The sequence below is a fragment of the Stylophora pistillata genome, chromosome 10 (genome assembly GCF_964205215.1).
Source record: "Stylophora pistillata chromosome 10, jaStyPist1.2, whole genome shotgun sequence".
Classification (NCBI taxonomy): domain Eukaryota; kingdom Metazoa; phylum Cnidaria; class Anthozoa; order Scleractinia; family Pocilloporidae; genus Stylophora; species Stylophora pistillata.
Genome location: NC_142528.1, coordinates 3,841,441 through 3,860,723, shown reverse-complemented (window position 1 = coordinate 3,860,723; position 19,283 = coordinate 3,841,441). Strand labels below are relative to the sequence as shown.

The following is a 19,283-nucleotide window of genomic DNA, read 5'->3' as shown; positions in this document are numbered from 1 at the left end:
TTGCTGACTTATTGTTCTTCGCAACAAAAGGTGAAGGAATTTTAAGCAGTGGTAACTTGTAGCCGAACTCAACGGTGTCAAGAATGAAACGAGGTGCGTCAAGATCTATTCAAAACTGGAGCGATTTTCGCAATCTACCTCTAACCGAAATAGGAACATTGCTCGATTTGAACTCATAAGTCAGCGTGGAATCCTCTGAAAAGGATATCTCAGAGTGCAACGGTGGCAAAGCTTCCAATTCTATGTCTTGGTCTTGGGCATCAGTCCATGCTAGTCACCTTGGCTGTTGATTTGGGAAATTGTTTGCAAATTATTGGGACAGGCGGCTCTCCAGTGGCCCGGTTTGCCGCAAGAAAACAGACGCCAGGAGATTTATTCGCTGAAAGCTGTGGGTTAAGTTGATTGAATGTATTCAGACACTGACCGACTGCAAGCTGCGAATTCCGAGCAATCGGGAGTACTGATGTGCGACGCTGTTGGCCAAAACTACGCGTAACGAAACGCTTCGAAGCCCTGGCCGCCCGAGCTTCTGCTCTGGAGATCTTTTTCTCGTCTTCTTCATCGTCGGCCAGGTCCTGATGCTTATACTCAAGGACGGTTTTCCACCCAAACGGTGACTTATCTGCTAAAAGGATCATTTTCTGCCTTTCTTTAACCAAAGACATACCTCTGTTAAGTGCTTCCTTGACCTTGGCCAAATCTTTTTGTTCTACCGTAGCTGAGGCATCTTCAACAGCTTCTAGTGCAGCTTTGTTTGCTTTATACTGATATTCTTTACTTTTCTTTTAAAAAGACGGCGGTGCTTCACGCTTAAGTTTAAGTTTAATTTATTCACCACAGGAATGGCAGGAGAAAGGAACAGAACTTTCGTTCCAATTGACACCTGACCCCTTTTTTACCCACCCATCCCACCCCGGGGAGGACATCAATCACACACTAATCTCGCGTGTGGGAAATTAACGTCTCCTACCCCAACCCTGCAGGAGACGGGACCTCCATTTATCGTCCCTATCCGAGAAGACTAGAAAGTCTAACCATTTGCAGATATTATTACAAAGGCAGCACTTTCTTCTCAGTTAATTAAAGACCCTGAGTGTTGGTCCGGCCGGATTTGAACTCACGACCTCCCGCACAACAGTCCGGCGCTCTACCAATTGAACTAACCGGGAGGCTTCAATCTATTAATCTCAGACAACTGCTGGGCAGCGTTAGAATCGCTTGATCTTTTTAAATCAGAGACAGACGTTGAGACTAGATCCTTGATTTGGGAGAGGAGTTGAGCGTTGTTCTCAGCAACGATCTCCATGACTTTACGGTCGTCCATTGTGAAGTGTCGTATCCCTTGCTAAACGAAAACGAAAAGCTACACACGGTGAAGGCTGACCGTTGAATGCATTGCCCTACTAACGACCTCTACTTACAAACCACGATTCTGCGCACCTCGCAGCCCTCCCCAGTCCTCCGATACGTGTCGGAAATGTATTAATTTATGCTCATTTGGATTACCACAAATTACATATTCAGAAGTCAATTCAAGTCGCGACTCTCGCACGCCAAACAATTAATTCATTTCGTTTCACACGTCACGTATGAATGTTTTGCGAAATAATGCTTACATAAATACCCAATGCTAACCTCTGGTCTAGAATTCTTAATCATATATAAATTGATGACCCTTTTTACTTGTGTGCAAGTTAGGATGACTTCTTAATTAATACGGCGACGATTTCTAGTTTTATCTGTAAGATTACAGGACAAAAAGTACCTCAACCAAGGCCGCAAGCAAATGAGTTCCTCTTCTTTAATGTTTTCCGAAATTCAGTTGATAGCAGCGAGCTGGTTCAATTTACTTCTCAGTACATTTCCGACTTGCACGCTGGGCATTTCGCGCAATGACAAACATTTCTCTATCATCAATATTCCCTTCACGTTCTTTGTAAACAAGCCCACTCTGATAGGACACTTTTCAGTCGAAAAGTTTTCCCAGTTAATTTCATGTTAATTTAAAGTTTCTTCGCAGTTTACAAAGGCTTCGCTTGGGAATCAGCAACTGCGTGGACGCAACTGAGTCAACATTCGAGGTAGATTAATTATTTGTATGTATGGGTTAGAGAACCATTTGAAAAAAAAAAATAATAAGCTACGTCAATCAAACAAAAGATCAAAGGAAATTTTCACCGTTAATTGTCAAAAAAAAAATCGCTCAAGTACTTAATTTATTTCTGACCCCGATCTAATAAGAAGGATTCTCTCCAATAAAGTCGACCTGTTTATCTTCTTTTCTCCGTCAAGCACTGAAATAATAATTTCTGGATTCTAAATAAGGATTCAAGTGTTTATTCCCATAGAAGACAAACTATAAAGCGCTAATTTTACTATAATTTTAATAGGTTATTGTTATGCCTACAACTATAAAAAATCAAGGCTTAATGTTAAACTAAACAAATTGGTATAAATTTGTTTAAAGCTTTGATTTTCCACTACGAACGGTTTCCAGTTATGCACTGAACGTAGATTTTATTTATATGGGAAATTAGAGTTTTTTTAATTCTCAAAGCTATCGAATTCCAAATAGCCAAACTTGAGTTGGAAAGTATAGACAAAAAAGCCTTTGTGAAATTCGGCGTTTTTTTGTCTTTTACCCGACGTTTTAGCTCGATAAAGAACTTTCAGACTTCCGGATCACTGATACGCTCAAATGATAAACACATTGAAACGTACCATTATAATCTTGCTAAAAAAATTTGTTCAGATTCACAGGAAGTAATTTAGCCAGAGAATGAACTGGATTATTCTAATCACGCTGAAGCAATTGAACATTATTTGAACTGTTTTTCCGCTCTTTACTAAATTGTTCACACCATGTCGAGTTTGAAACGAGAATAAATAAATATAATGAATAAATTTAATGCTCTATTAAACAGCCAGGATATTCAAAGTTGTAATGATTTCGGTGCTGCTTACACGTAAGACAAACGTTTGTTGAGAACGAAACTGTTTTTAAATGGCGGCATTTTTCTATGGTCTCATTTAGTGAATTTCCTGACATCGTTTCTAACAAACTCTCTGATAAAGGTAAGTAAGGACTATTATTTGTAGAAGAGCCAGATCAAGGTACAAATGAACGATCAATTGTGGGTGAGATTGCCGAGTTACGACAGAAAGCTCAGAATCGCTATTGTTATTGTCTAGTACCGAGTATCAAGTCTCCTCGACTCAGCTGTCTTCGGAACACTCTACTTCTTTTTTTATTTTTCTTTCGAATAATTTCATTTCATAATCGAAATTAAGTTTGTAACTTAAATGTTTCCTTCAATTTTGATATGCGAATATCATGAATTCCCGCAACATGCAACTGAAGCTCGAGTGCCGATTAAAGCAGATGTAGCCAAGAATACTTTCAGCATTCATAATCTTGAAATTGGGGTGCATCAAAAACCTTTCGTTTATCTAAACCAATAAGTTTTCCCTTTCAACGTTTTTCGAGCTTGAAATCAGTTTTGTATCGCTCACAGCCATTAAAGACGAAGTATTACAGCTGGAATTTAACTAAATACATTAAAAAATAACAAGAAAAGATACCAGTTATAATTGAGTTAAAGGTATAGTCAATTTTAAAGTGTACACGGCCGTTCCTCTAATGAATTGATGTTGTCTCAGAAGTTGAAGGAATATTCACAACTTCGCTTTTAATCTAAATTTTCCTCAGTGAGAAGTTAATTAACAAAGTCAGCCATGCGAGTGTTAACGAGCAACAACCCGGCGATTCTTTCATAGGTAAACGATTTATGATAAAGGAAGTAAATTCCATGATGTTGAAAGTTTGTCTAGAAGCCAGATTTTGTAATTTTGTAATTTTCAGTTGCAAAAATATTAACGAAAACCTGACTAAAACTATTTCCAGCTGTTATAAGTTCAGCTTTGACCGAGCTTTTATCACAGTACACCTAGTGTTGAAATATTGTTTATTTGATGCTTAATGAGTTTGCCTCTATGTATGCATAAAAGAAAGTATTGACAAATTGAATTATGTGGAAAGGTGAAATTGAACCACAACAAGAATCAAGATTTCGCTTAGCACGAAGGGCTAACGCTCGAAACGTCAGCTTTTGTAATCATTACGGTGGCCAATTTACCATTTCAACTTTGTTGATATATCCAAATTATTTCGTTACTCCCACCGACGCAGCCCCAAACAGTTTCTTTCGAAACTATCAGCCTTTATTCCTTTCTATTCATGCATCGTTTCGAGACAGGGGATTCCGGATAACCTTTTTATTTCCTTTCTAATCAGAAACAGTTTGTCGTGCGGGAGCGAAGGGCAACGAAAAACGTAACAGTGGTGTAAAAATGGTTGATGACTCAGTTATCTGGGTTAAAAAAGGCTCTAAATCTGCAATTTTTTTTTTTTTTTTAAGAAAATAACTCATCAGTGATCATATGCCCTCCACGAACAGAGTCGTACCAACGGAAACGGAAAGGGCGTAAAAAATATGTCACCAACGCTGAAAACTCCGTTCTTATGAGCTAAGATCCAATAAGATTTATTTATGTCATATTTGTCATTTGGCGCTAGTAGCACCAAAATAAGCAGAGAAACAAGTTTTAGCATTTCGCACAAAAATACAATGAAGTCCGAAAATTCTTAAACAGAGCACGCTATGAGGAGCAAATATTTGCTTGTCGTGCCAATTTGAAACCACAATAATATTGGTATTTCGGTTCAATACCGACTACGTCACTTCGTAATTAGACAACGACTCGGCTGGTAGTCTTTAGACATGACTTTCATTTTCTCCCATTAAAAAGTCGACACGAAAGCATATGATGAGTCAGATGTCGTGATTTTGAAATATTACTTTAATGATAAGAACGTCAAAATGGAAAAATTTAAACCAAAAGTAACAAGTAAAAATTAAGAAAAAAAACAACCTTGAAAAGTGTGCGCTGAGGTTTTTGAGCAAATATACAGTAAACTCGTCTGAAGATCGTTACATTAAACTGGATAAATCAAAATCAAATAGCCAACACCTATTCTGTAATGTAATATTCTGTGCCTTGAATCCATAATTATATGTCGGTTTCTATACAAGAGACACTGAAGCGCTCGCTGAATACTTCCAACTTGGTCAGACTAAACCGCAGAACAACGGCGCTGTCAAAATCCATAAAACCTTCAATTATTCATTTTTAAGACAGAAAAATATAGAAAGGAGCAATATTGAGTTCGACATGCAGATACAAGTTTAGAAGGTAAAGGGACGAAAAAATATGTAAATCACTATTCAGTGTGTGAACGCGAGGGTGATGAGTACAAAAATTACAAAAAAAGAGGTTGTGACGTCAATAGCTTAGTTTCATTCTGTTTAGTTGTAAACCAATATCAGATCAAGACCGTGACATCTCGCCCATTAGCTGGGACCGTAACCCGGCAGCTTTGGACTCAGAGTTCACTGATCATTTTTAAGTTTTAAGACTAACACGTAAAGGAGTAATTGTAAGCACCAAGTTTTGAGAAAAGCTGCGACGGTCTGTGGAAAAATTACTATGTTTCTCTAGATCGTTGTTGAGTTAAAAATCGTTGATTGTATTACTTTCCAAAATGTCTTTTTGACGAGAAATAAGAAAGTACCGCAGCCCCAGCACGCTCTCAGTTGTCACCCGGCTGTGTGAACCTGCTTTTCGAAAAGTGAGTTCTGACGGAATTAAGAAAGAAGTTATTTCTTCCATATACTCTCCTTTCGTCTTTTCTTTTCAGTTTCTTAGGCTCGTGGTTTATTTGCTTTTGTTTTCATCAGAATGCTTTCATTTTAAAATCACTGAAGTTTCATGGGATGTTTACCTCGGGACACGTGCGTGGGATATAATCCGCGTTCAGTAGCGAAATCCAACCAAACTCGTCTTACCTCAGTCTACATTGTTGTCATCTCTTACATCACCTGAAAAATACCAAGCGTAACACGACGTTTAGTTGCAATATCTGGAGACCTCTTATGAAAGTAATTTCGTAGCTATGAAGTGAGGATATAGTCTATGGCGACTAAAGTTTGGGTAGATAATTGAAGAAACACTTTGCAAAATATAGGAAACACAATATAGAGGGGCTTGGTGAGCTGATGGCTCTTACGGCTTATTATTTAAATTTTGGCCATTTTACGGCTAATACTTTTACGATTAACCTCCTTTACCGATTGTCGGTTAAAATTTGTTCATTATTACGCTGAACGGCTAAACTTTTTCGCCGTTTTACGGCTAATGGTTAACCACATTGTGACTCTAAATACAATGAGTGCAACTTAATTAATATACAGTTTGCCCATCTTTTGATTCACAAGATCAATATATAATTCTCAACATTGTCTACCATGCATGCCTTAAACCTATCATCTCTAAGAACCTGGTGCTAAATTAAAACGTTTTCCCCCATTTGATATTCTTCTTCTTCACATCACCTATCTTTCTTAAAACGTGTTGATAGTGCTAGAGGACAAACTGCTTTTTTTTGTTATTTTTGGAGACGAAAGGATATATAAAAAACTTTATTTAAGGAGAATGCTTTCTTAAGAGGCTCCCTTTATTAAGAGAGTGGGTGCTTTACAAGAAGAGCTCTCGAAATTTTTTACGAGACCGTGCCGGGATGGCACGTTAGAATTTTGTTTTCAACCAGTACATTTGCAAACGAATGAAATCTTTCCCCATGTGCTGTTTTGAAGAATCGAAATATTATCTACCGAGACTCTGAAGAGGTCTCATTCACTTTTCATTTTGACGAGTCAAACTTTTACCTGATAAAAACCTGGAGTCGCCGGAAAAATTGACTCAGAAATTTGTAAACGTTTTTATCTCTGAGAAGCAGAGAGACGGCTGTGGTTTTGCGGCGTTCTGTCTTCTTTTTCAGGGGCAATATATGAGGAGCTTGAAACGGCGTTTATCGTTCCCGGTCAATTTCTGTTGCGACCAGCTGAAAGTCTTTTGTTTTCAGCGACTCCGTTTGTAGCTTTTAGTGATTAAAAACTCGGTGTTACACGTTAGAAAAATGTTCATTGTTTATCTATGAAAGCCTACTAGCGTTTAGTACATATAGAAATCAAAACTTTAGCGTTAGTGCAATATCGGGTCAAGTTATGTTTTATTACTGTGACTTGTGCCTCTTCAAGCCAGTTTTGGATTAAATTCATGGATAATAGCAAAAGAAAGTCGCCCAGATACAGGAGTGTTGGCTCCTGATACTGAAGTATAACAAACGCATGTGCGAATATTCTTGGTTCAAGTCAAAGGTTACACGTATCCACTTTAGTTTCATTTTAATTTGGCCTCGGCGAAGAGATAACAGGTTTTCTGACTGGATCCTTAACCGTCACTTCAAAAGTTAAATAAACTTTGCATCTGCTCGCTGATATGTGATGGAGTGTTCTGGACAGACACTTAGCTTTTCCATCGGCTAAAGTAGGCCTTGTATTCCATACTGAGTCAACCTTGACGCATACGACCCACGGTCCTATATCAGGTTGTTGTCAGGATCTCGAGGCTACGGTTTCTAAAGAAACCATTCATGCAGGCAGGCATATTTCATCCTTTTTAACGCGGTTATAAAAAGTTACTAGGTCTCTCTGTGCTAATAAGGGCTGCATTAAAAACAGAACTACAAAAACACATCAAATAAAAGACTGGAAAGAACGAAAATGACCTCCTTTTCATTTCCATGAATTTGATACAGATTATATAACACTACAAAGAAGGATATAGAATATGTGTTTGAATTAATTTAATTTTTTATTACAGTTTCTCCAGATCTAAATTTCTAAATAAATAAATAATAAATAGATAAATAAGAGGCAGCATCCAAAAGCGTCCTAGACAGCATACGAGGGATGCTCACCAGTAAGCTAACAAAATATATCTATAATATTAAGAAACAAACAATTATCAGAGTATAAAATTTGATATAAAAATATTAGATTGAATTAAATCTGAAATTCTAAGTATTACCAAAAAATTAAGTAACTTTATGTTTAAGGCTAGAAATACTGACAGAATCCTTTATATTATTAGGAAGACTATTCCATTCATTAACAATACGGATAAAAAAGCTATATTTAAAAATATTTGTTCTACTATGCATGCTGACCAGGTCGAGAGAATCATTCTTCCTTAAATTATAATCCACACTACTATTGACGAAGATCGATGCCACTGACTGATACGACTTAAGTTTGGTTTTCCCCTAAACGTATTGCTTCCAGATCCTAAATCCTTTATGAAGTTGACAAAGTTTACAACCAAATTTACGCTCGGACGAAGGTCTAACGCTCGAAACGTCAGCTTTTGTAATCGTTACGGTGGCCAATTTACCATTTCAACTTTATTGATCATGATCCAAATTATTTCGTTACCCCCATCGACGCAGCCCCAAACAGTTTCTTTAGAAACTATCAGCCTTTACAACCAAATGTCTGGAATTAAGATTTCATTAGCCTTTTTGCATTTTGATATGATTTGAGATATTCTAGCGATAGGCACGGTTGTAATTATTGGAACCAGTTACCATCTGCTGTAAAAAATGCATCTAATGCATCATCCATCATCCTTCTGGAGACTTTTAACTAAGTTAAAATTTATCGGCTGTCAATACAGTGGTTGCCTTTGATTGTTTTTTTTCTTTTTAGATATACATTATTTCTAATTTAGTCGGTGCTATTACAATTCTAGCTTTCTTTTATATTGTCAGACACAATTATCATGAGCCTCTGGCTCGGGGGATTGGGAGACCACCCTCTTTGTATTTTTTGACATTAAATAAATTATCCTATCCTATCCTAAGATACTTTCAGTTAAGAAAGCCTTAATAAAGAGACACTTATATTTCTGATCATTACTGATATTCTTCTTTGGATAATATTTATTTGATTGTTCAAATTTGAATTGTATTAAATACTTCCAGAGATCGTCACGGTAGAATGATATGATGTCTCCAAGTCCACGACCTCGTTGGTCTTCAGTTGATTATAGGCAGGAGCAGACAGTTTTTTTTTTCAACCTTAAATTGAGACTTCTTCATCAATGGTTCATTAATATTTGCTTTGGTAATATTTCAAAGAACTGGTGCCTTACAAAGCTCGTTTATTATATTAATGTTTGAAAAAAGTATTGCTTTTTCAAACGTCTCACTTCTTAGAATGCTAAAACTTTGCCCTTTATAGCAGTAAAGTTCAAGCATCTTTCATCAATAAAGAGATTTTAATAGCTGCTCAAATGTTGTGATCGAAGGAAAAGATATAGTAATTATTTGACGGATTACGTATAAACGTGTTCTCGAGAAAAAGGCGGTTTAATTTTTGTGTAAAACATCAATTGATCATTATTTGTATTACCGACTTTGGGAAAAGATACTAGCTCATGAGTTGACATTTTATTCTAAACGCAGACGGCAGATGGCGCACAACCTTATTTTAAGCGTAAGTTTCCTTATCCTGACTTTTTCTAGAGTATCTTAGGGAGATCATCTCTTATAAGCCCAATGTGATGCCTTTCACGACTCGTTACAGCAGAATAGCGTTTGCTAACAACAGAGGATTAACCTCTCTTGATGTTAATTACTCCAAGAATCGACAAGCCTGCGCAGGCCTAACAAAACAGAACTCACTAAAACCTATGATTTACTTAACCTTGAATAATCTTCACACTCAGGCAAAACATTATTAACCATTTCTTTCCTTGTGATTTTCAGACCTGATTTGCTCTCCTTCAGCATAGAATTGGTTCCAGAGACACCATGTCACTGTTCACTTACACAGAAGCAGCAGAAATCAGCCTTCGTGTGGCCTTCTCGTTTCTTGTGTTCATCACTCTAGTTGGTAACTTGCTGGTCTGTCTTGTTGTTCTGCGAAACCGTTTAATGAGAAGCGCCATGAACTATTTGCTGGTGAATCTCGCCTGCGCCGATATGGTGGTAGCTATTTTTGTGATCCCCCGGTATATCCTAATTCACACGTACCAACACCCCACGGGGCACACCGGGGACTACCTCTGCAAGTTCGTAACTGGAGGGAACCTGTTATGGACAGGGGGCGTGGTCTCAGTGGTATCACTGATTGCTGTTGCAGTTGAAAGATACTTTGCGGTGTTGTACCCGCACGATGAGAAAAGACGCATTACAAAGGCCAAACTTAAATTCATCATACCTGCCTGTTGGCTGTCTTCAATCCTCTGGAATCTTCCTGTATTTGTGTTGGTGAAATATGACGAGGAATTAGATTTTTGCCTGGAGAACTGGCCTTTTGGCTGGTATTTAAATGCTTACAGCCTTGGATGGCTCATTGTTGTTGGCATTTTACCGCTGACTATTATGACGCTTCTTTACAGCCGAGTGGTTTTTAAACTCTGGGTCACAACTTCGCAACCGGTAGAACAGTCACAGCGCGCCGTCATCAAGTCACGCAAACGTGTCACGAAAATGGTCCTGACCGTGACAGTTGTCTGCGCAGTATGTTGGCTTCCCAATCTCATTGCCTACGTCCTTGATTTCTATGGGTTGAACTCTCAAGGTGACATAGTTCACACGACAACCGTTGTCCTAGTAACTTTAAACTCTGCTGTTAATCCAATAATCTACTGTTTTCAGAGCAGACAGTTTAGGAGATGTGTCAAGTTACTTTTGCTTTCTCCATGTTCGATGCGGCGCACTGCAACTGTAGGACCCGCCTAGGATTTCGAGCACACTGAAAGGAACCATGAGGCTCCCGGAAACAGAAAAATTCTCACACAGAACTGAAGATAGGTTTCTCACCTGCAAAATCTCAAAGGAAAAATGAAAACTTACATTATCCATGAGGTCATGAACTAAGAGAAGTCGTCCCTAAATGTCTTTCCAAGGACATTGTTTTAGATTCGAAATTTAGCATGTAGTCATACTGTACAGCTATTATAAGAATTTTATCTCATTGATCATGAATGATAAGTTGTAATGTGAAATCTGATTGTGTGCTAAAACAAGTCCATAGACCGTAATTTACCGACTTGATCTCGACTTAACGGTGTTGAGCCAGGAGAAAAGATTGGAATCAATTTAAAAAATGATTTGAGTTCCACTAAGCTCAGCAAGATGTTAAAAGGTAGAACTGTCGGAAAAGTTATCTTTTGCATTTATTCAAATCTCTCGTTTCAAACTGGTTTAAGAAAAATGTCAACCAAGAAAATTGGCAGCCCGTCAGCGTAGGGACTGAGGCGAGAGGTTATAGTATTCAGCGACGAAGTAATATATTTTAAATACCAAGTTCATGAAAAGATATCAAGTATTAAATATTTATCAATCTATTTGTAAGGGAACTCCTTGCTATGCATTCCTAAGCTCCTTTGTATTTCATTAAATCGAAACGCTTATCCATTTCAGAGAATCAATCCACATCCGGGGTTTAAAACAATTTATTTGTAATGAATGCCATGCCCTTCCTCCAATAAAGTGAAAGGGAAGAAGAATCTCATGAAAATGTTCAGTTATCTTACATTCTTCTTCATTCAGCATAATTTATTCGGCACGATTTCTTCAGTACGATTAGTGAAAGGAGCGCCATATTCCTTATGAAACAAGAAAACCAAAACTTAAACATTGAGATATGACTAGGGACTCCTTAGAGCTCAATGCAACTTTCATAGAAATGATTTCATGAAAGTTGCTGAAATATGGTTACAACTTGCGTATTCAGGCTTTTGTTAATACTTAATGTTAACATTTTCAAAATTAGCCCTTCAACAGATGTAACAGAAATGAATAAAAATCGATAAATAAATTTGATTCGAAAAGTTAAAGAAATAACAGATATTAATATCGGATTTAACTAAACAAACATTATGTACGTGTTGGAAATCATACCAAATTTGACGACAAAGTTTTTATTTATACGCTCGGCTAAATTTGTGGCGCCTGCCGAGCGCAAATGAATGACTATATTGAACAAGCGGACAATTCAATGGAGTTTGTTCTTATGGAAAGCAATGTTTTAATTATCACTAAAGCGATCACAGTCACTTAGAACTTCCTAACCATGTTAAAGATGGTCTTCTTCAGTCTCTAAATTAGCACCTGTCATTTATTTATTTATTTATTTATTTTTTTCAGTGAGATATGTCACGGAAGAGGCTCCACAGAAACTTTTCTGAAAACAGCAACCCTATGTGTTTTCGTTTGAGCTTATCCTTCCAAAATGAAAGCAAAAAATAGGAATTTTAAAAATGCTGCCATTATGTTATTTCTCCTTCACGCGTAAAAATTTAAGCGCGTTTCAAGCATGCACACTCATTTGGCCTGCGTGTCTAGCATTTAAGTTGGGGTCTGCGCGATACGTGGCACGCGACTACAGCAGAAGATGCGCGATAAAAACGTGACATAACTACGACGGTACTGTTTGTTCATGACTCCATACACAATTGGGTTTAAACAGCTATGCGCCCTTGTTAGTATATCTGCAACAAACCAGAGCTCTTCATAGGAGACATTTCTGAAATCCAACAGCATCCAAGCTACTTGATTTGGTAATAAAAATACCGAGAACAAGAAAACAATTATTGCTACGGTTTTCAGAATTATCATACTCTCTCTTGTATTTTCTTCTCCTGACATTTGTCTGTCCGTCAATAAATTGCTGTTTCTGGGCAACACCGGACGATTTCTCATAAAAAGCCATATTCGTATGTAGCAAATGGCTGTCATCAGCAGCGGTAAAATATACTGTGCTGTGAGGAGGGAGGCAGTGTATGCCTTGCGATGAGAAAGGGAATTCCAATCTTCTTCACACTTTCCATTGTCTGCTATTTTACTAACAACAATAAGTGGAATAACTACAATAAAAGCAGCCAGCCACACGAATGACACCCATATTAATGCACCTCTTTTTTTCAGCTTTGGTTTCCACGGATTTGTTACAATATGGCAACGGTAAATCGCCATAGATGTGATGGTGTAAAGCCCTGCATTGTATCCAGTTGTAACAACAGTCAGATGTACTCTGCAATTATAAGTTTCAGACATATGGACGCTTAAGTGTTGTAAAATGGAAACAGGCGTGTCAAAACACAGCAAAACCAGATCTGCAATGGCCAGACTCGTCACAAACATTCCATGGATTGTCCTTCTCGCATTTCTCTTGTGAACTATGATAAGAACAAATACGTTTCCTACAATCCCTATTACGAATACTGTTATGATAACTGCAACCTCGGTCCACCATTTTAGGTTCTTCTCCATTGTGGGGCTTTACGAATCGTGATCAGTATTTTCGGTTTATAAATCGTTTCTGCTCGTAATAGCGTTCGCCAAGTCACGTTCTTATCGGCGCTGCCGAGCTCACAAACCTACGAGCACATTATTACTACAATGTGTTCTACGCCCACAAAATAAGTTGTGAAACAATTTAGAGATGAATTATCCGTAATGATATACAACCCGTGAATAAGGAAATGCAGATAGGATAACTATTAAATGTAGTTTACAGAACGCGAAGACATTTCTGTTATCTTAGCTATCTATCAAGCTCGCAGACTCGTCAATATAAAACTGATCCTGAATGAGAGCTGATGTCCAGTAACAGGGTTATACGGGCTTTTAACACACGCCGGATAGGTCCAAAGTTTTGTTCAGCTTTTCATTTCGTTGATAGTTTGGAAAAGATCTTCATAAGTAAATCATCGGCTGCCGCGGGGAAATTGAAAAATGTCTCACGTCCTTGTGACGTCACTTTTCTAAAAAAGAAACAAGCTAAACGGATACTACCTAAATCATTTGTGAATTATGTTTACATTAAACGAGTATTTGAAGAAAAGATGTCAAATTAATTAATGGTTTCCTTATTTTGGGTAACTAAAGTCATTTATGTGGTTAAACTTGAGCATGAAAAAAAAAAAAATATGCATGTGTTGAAAACGCCGCCGTTTACAAGGCGCCTGCCTGAGTAAGGAGAAGATAGTTATCATAAAACCATATACAGGCTGGCCATTTCTGAAACATCCCTTATTTTGCCGATGCATATCAGTTTCGAACGTAAATGGTCATTGCGTCAGCCTGTCGCTGTCGGCTGCTAGTGTACAGACAATTGAAAGTCTTTTTAATTTGCACTGCGGAAAATGTTTATCTCGGTTGTCATTCGAATGCTTGCGTTAAATCCGCCCTTAAAACGCTTTTATCATTTGCTTTTTATAATTTACAAAGAAGTGACTTCTGCTTTCCCTATTTTGCCGGAGGTGTTAAATAATGTTTGCTTAATATCAATTTCATTCTAGAAAAAGAGAAAAATAGCGAGTTTATCTACGAGTTAAGGTGACTGGGTTCAGTTGAATCATTATTTTCCATATGAGAAGAGCTTAAGTTTATCCTGAAAGTAATTGCAGAAACGACGGGAAGCTTTTAATGGCGCATAATAAGATTTTTCATGATAAGGTCTATTACTGACTGATGCAGTAGGAGAAAATGCTGTTATACGTGCGGTTATATCGTGATGTATCAGATTTCCTAGAATTTTCAGACACATTCACTGCCTCAAATTAAACGTCATCGCGCGGCAGTGCTTAAAAGTGCAAAAAATAGGATGTGAGGGGGCATGAACGCCTTGAATTACTTCTTCACAGAAATTGCTTCCACTCTTACCACAGACTCCTCCCACGTATCTACGTTTAGTTCACATCGTTTGACAAATACACCTTTGCACGTAGTCTTGGTTTTCAAGAGACGTCATCAACATTTCAAAAAATAACAAATTATCGAACCTTTTGAGATTTTAGTTTAGTTTGTTAAAATTGAGGTTGGCTGACGCGAAATTGACGCTGGCTGATGTGCAAAATGGCATGCGTACAAAAACGCAGTAAATTTTGTCGCCTTACACTCGACGAAAAAAAAAAGGATGAAATGATATTTGTGGATGAAGGCTGTGATATGTTGGTCACTTGCTCTGTTAGCCTCACGTGACATATATTCTGATCGAGACTGACTACGGTGTTAAACTGAAAGGCTAACAATTTGTGGGGTTAATAGTGTTATGTAAACTTAAAAAGCAAACTAAGGATAGTGACCTTATCGTGGAAGCCATGGAGCCAGTTCAACGATTTATCGGAAACCTCTGTTACAGCGTGGCCACGAAAGGGTCGAGAAAGTTACACTAACACTAAGGAACGCGGGCGCCCAAATATTGTAAGTTAGTGTTGTGTCATGCTCTCTTACATGACGTATTGTTAATTTATGTCAAGATGGCGGACCAAGATATGTCTCCTCTACATCCTAAAAAGCCCTGCCGTGCATGTACGGATTTCAAATCATGGATGAATCAAGGGAAAAGAAACATAAGTGCTACGGTGAGTTCTTAAGGATGTTACAAAATTAAGAGAACCAGTACCACAAAATATTTGATAGAAGAACATCTTTCGACGTTAATGAGAAAATTATGTTACGCCGGCCAGCAGGGTTGCATCATGGAATTGGAATTACACGCACAAATATTTTTCAATTGCCCCATATTTTATGTGGCAATGATAAGCTCTTCTAAGAAACCTCGAGTTGTCGCTAAAGTTTCATTTTTAACGAAATTGTCATCAGGAGCTATTTCCATTCACCAAAAGCGTTTCTAAAGTATTATAAGAGCGTATGCATAAAGGGGGTTATTTTTTATTTTTGCGAGAAATAACGGCCTCATCTCAAATCGCCGTCGGGTACTTATTGATATTTCCAAGGATAGTGAACAGTTATTATCCAGTCAAGCATAGTCACAACCATTGGTAAGAAACTACTGTTAAGACCTGTTAAAAAGATGCATGACAGCATTAATCAGTATGTTTTTCCCTTTTCATGCTACATGAGGTATAAACATGTACCATACCACCTCCAACTTGTTGTTTTAAGGCTCTCATGGTCTCTGATGTCAGAAGGTATAGTTGATCAATAACCTCTTGTTTCTCTCCCCTGACCTCCTGACATCCTTTCTGGTTTCCTTGCTCCCCATCATCCCTCTCTGACACACACTCCTGTCCCAAATTCACCCATCCCCCCACCTCTTTTTTCCTGTCACCCCTCTTCTGTCATCCCTTCCTTTAAACTTCTCTCCCACCAGATTTCCTTTTTTAACCCTATGACTGTTTTTCACTTTCCAACATTATGAAATGTCTTTTCTTGCAAGTTGCATTTTCTAAATTTTTTTCCTTTACCAGAGTAATAGCAGAAACTCTTCTCAAAGCCATGACTCAGCGTCTCAGGATGAATCCAACATAGAATGTCCACTTGATAGGCAAGAACTTGGTCGATCAACATGGAATTTTCTTCACACAATGGCTGCTTATTATCCAGACAATCCTTCACAACAACAGCAAAATGACATGGCCAGTTTTGTAAAAATATTTTCCAAATTTTATCCTTGTGAAGACTGTGCTTCACATCTCAGAGAAAGGTAAATTTGATATGACACAGCCAAACAAGCTTGGATCTTTCATTTGACTAAAAATTGTGCACTGTCTATTGTGATTTTTTTTTTTTTTTTTTTTTTTGTTTAGGTTACAAACTCACCCTCCTGACACAAGTAACAGATACAATTTTTGTCAGTGGATGTGCCAAATGCACAATGAAGTCAACAGGAGGCTTGGAAAAAAAGAATTTGATTGTTCAAAGGTTGATGAGCGATGGCTTGATGGATGGAAAGATGGCTCATGTGACTGATCAACATATGAATTATGATAACATGATTTTTCAGTAGTGTCTAAAAACTTAAATACTGCAAAAAGATGTATATAGAAAGTGATTTATGTAACATAACCTCTGGACAGTGACCACTGTTAGGACAGGGGTGGCACTCTACCCAGATGTAAAACCAAACTAATCAAATACCAGTGATCTTAGTTAAGATGATAACACAACAACTTGTTGTTTGTTTTGCCGGTATGGTATCCAATAAGCTGTTACTAGATGTCTTTTAAATAAATAATTAAATAATTAAATAAATCATGTGTTTACTGGTTGATCCAGTAAAATTTGGGAAGAAATAATGCAGGAGAAAAAGGAACTACAATAAGAAAGATAGAGGAGAGACAATTTTTTAACCCTAGAAAATGAAATATTTAATTGGTGCCTCTGGTGTTTAAAGTCAGGGCAGGAAACTTTCTTTTCAATTCACTTGTCCCTTCGGACAAATACAGTTTGTATTTTACTTGTCCAGACCACAAAATTACTTGTCCCAAAAAATTGGCAACAGCAATTTAGGGTTTCAAAAATCCTTTTTCTATTTCAACCATGCCCCAGTTAAGTGAAAAGCTAAATAGTCAATAAAAACATTCAACACAACAAATTGAATAAAGGTATATTCTTTTGATACATCTGTCGGTGTATGTCAATGTGTTCATTCTACATCTGACTCATCTTCAGAAATTTAGGGAAGTGGTGGTAGAATTTCTTCTTCTTCTTCTTCAGGTTCTAGTCTTTTGCCACTAGCAGTAGGATTTGTTCCCTTTTATATACTTACCTTCAGTAAGAACTGAGACCTCCAAGAAAAGTTTTTATTATAATGGCTCAGTTGTGTATAATAATTATTTATTAAATAAGAATCAGTTTTAATTGTTATACTGTACTATTTTTAACTTAGTTACTTAGTTTCTTATTATTTATTTTTAGAACTTTTTGTTAGTTTTTAATTTAGGGCTCCTATTGATAACAGATATACCTTTAAGTATTCTGAAGGGATTACCCTAGTTAAATAAAGGTTTACTACTACTACTTTGCAATGACTGAGAGCTGTCCAGAGGATACTGAGACAAAGTGCGTTTTCCTTTTGCTACCAAGAAACCAGTTCCTGATGGCTGGCTTTGGGTCAAAAGCGTTGATACCTTTAGTTGATGAACTAACAGTCATGAGATCCTGAAGAGTGAAGCATCAACCAAGTCGGCAAACTGAGTCTTAAGTATATCAACAAAGTTGAAATGGTAAATTGGCCACCGTAACGATTACAAAAGCTGACGTTTCCAGCGTGATTAGGTAACCTAATCATTCTAAGCAACATATGGCAATCTGCGGTCTTTCCTTACACTTAGGTAGCACGGAAAGCCGTAAAACCCTTGAACAAAAGCTCATCTTTCAAACCGGCAGTCTAAATCCCACAGGGATCAACGAACGCTTTTCATTCCACTAATTTATTCGTGTTTTTCTCGCTGCCATGGTCCCACCAATAACGTAGCTCCATTTTCTGCCTTTGGTACATCTGGTACATCTTTGGTACATCAACGCTCGAAACGTCAGCTTTTGTAATCGTTACGGTGGCCAATTTACCATTTCAACTTTGTTGATATATCCAAATTATTTCGTTACCCCCACCGACGCAGCCCCAAACAGTTTCTTTAGAAACTATCAGCCTTTGTTCATTTGAGTCTTAGGTACTCCCTCTGGTCCGATGTATCTCACAAAAACAGATTTTTGCTCGATGATCCCTGAATCTGTGCTCCCATCTGCCAAGACTGAAAAGAAACTTGCTTCTTGCAGCTCTTTTCTAATTATGTTCCGTTCAATATCTGCCATTGCAGAAACGAATGTTTTACAAGCTTTAGGATTTCTGTAATTAGGTCCCAAGTCAACCTGATTTTTCTCCTGAAGGTCACAAATACTGACGTATTTTGAAAGGCAAGATTTTCCTTAGCGACATAGTGGGCAGTATTGAACAGTTTTTCTAGCCTAGCTTGTGATTCCTGGCTTATTCGCGACAACATCTTTTGCAATGGGCTGTCTTCCCGTTTCTGGTCATTCAGCAGTCTCGTATGGCAAACAACATGGCGACGACTTTTTGAATGGGCAGTTAAAGTTTCTCGTCTAAATCCTTGAACTCCATCCGCCCACATCCTATATACATCGGGCTGCTTTTATCTGCTAACTCTGGAAACTTCCGACAAGTGGAGCAGTGCATTTTGTTTGTTTTTAGCTCATAACAAACCCAGTCGAATTCTGTCATCCAAGCCAACTGAAATTTTCTTACGCGCTTGGTTTCATATTTCTTTTTGTTATCTTCAATCTTTTTCCTTTTGGAAGGAACTTCCTCGTCTGTATTGACATTCTTATGTGCTTCCGGTGATCTCGGTGTGTGATGGCTGTTGGGAAAGAATGGATTCTGGCCAATATTCCCGAGGGTGTAGTCGGACGGTGAGTTTTACCTTTGAGCAATCTGGGACTCCCCTCACTTCACGGGGACTTATTATACTCGTCGCCAGGTGCCCCGAACTCAGTGCCAGTTTGAATTCGACAAGTTGGGATCCTAACGGTTTCGGGCCGCCATTCT

General features: G+C 37.8%; 3 protein-coding genes and 1 pseudogene across 5 annotated transcripts; 2 read left to right on the top strand and 2 right to left on the bottom strand.

Annotated features, from left to right (window-relative positions):
• Window positions 1-270: 270 nt before the first annotated feature.
• LOC148721446 (uncharacterized) lies at window positions 271-1,744 on the bottom strand (annotated as a pseudogene).
• A 267-nt stretch (window positions 1,745-2,011) lies between these two features.
• Window positions 2,012-11,313, top strand: LOC111324785 (pyroglutamylated RF-amide peptide receptor). Of its 3 annotated transcripts, none has more exons than XM_088736639.1 (2): window positions 2,012-2,081; window positions 9,728-11,313. In XM_088736639.1, the coding sequence occupies exon 2, from the start codon at window positions 9,773-9,775 to the stop codon at window positions 10,703-10,705; it is 933 nt and encodes a 310-aa protein (XP_088592765.1). In that variant the 5' UTR covers window positions 2,012-2,081; window positions 9,728-9,772; the 3' UTR covers window positions 10,706-11,313. The 3 variants fall into 3 exon arrangements, with proteins under 3 accessions (XP_088592765.1, XP_022784152.1, XP_088592764.1); XM_022928417.2 differs by lacking the exon at window positions 2,012-2,081 and adding an exon at window positions 2,934-3,075; XM_088736638.1 differs by lacking the exon at window positions 2,012-2,081 and adding an exon at window positions 9,313-9,455.
• Window positions 11,314-11,513: 200 nt separating this feature from the next.
• On the bottom strand, window positions 11,514-13,397 carry LOC111324754 (neuropeptide FF receptor 1-like). The gene has a single exon (XM_088736640.1). The coding sequence runs from the start codon at window positions 13,238-13,240 to the stop codon at window positions 12,317-12,319; it is 924 nt and encodes a 307-aa protein (XP_088592766.1). The 5' UTR covers window positions 13,241-13,397; the 3' UTR covers window positions 11,514-12,316.
• Window positions 13,398-15,196: 1,799 nt separating this feature from the next.
• LOC111324778 (FAD-linked sulfhydryl oxidase ALR) lies at window positions 15,197-17,737 on the top strand. The gene is made up of 3 exons (XM_022928412.2): window positions 15,197-15,336; window positions 16,186-16,421; window positions 16,525-17,737. Exons 1-3 carry the CDS (start codon window positions 15,232-15,234, stop codon window positions 16,685-16,687), a joined length of 504 nt encoding a protein of 167 aa, XP_022784147.1. The 5' UTR covers window positions 15,197-15,231; the 3' UTR covers window positions 16,688-17,737.
• Window positions 17,738-19,283: the final 1,546 nt, after the last annotated feature.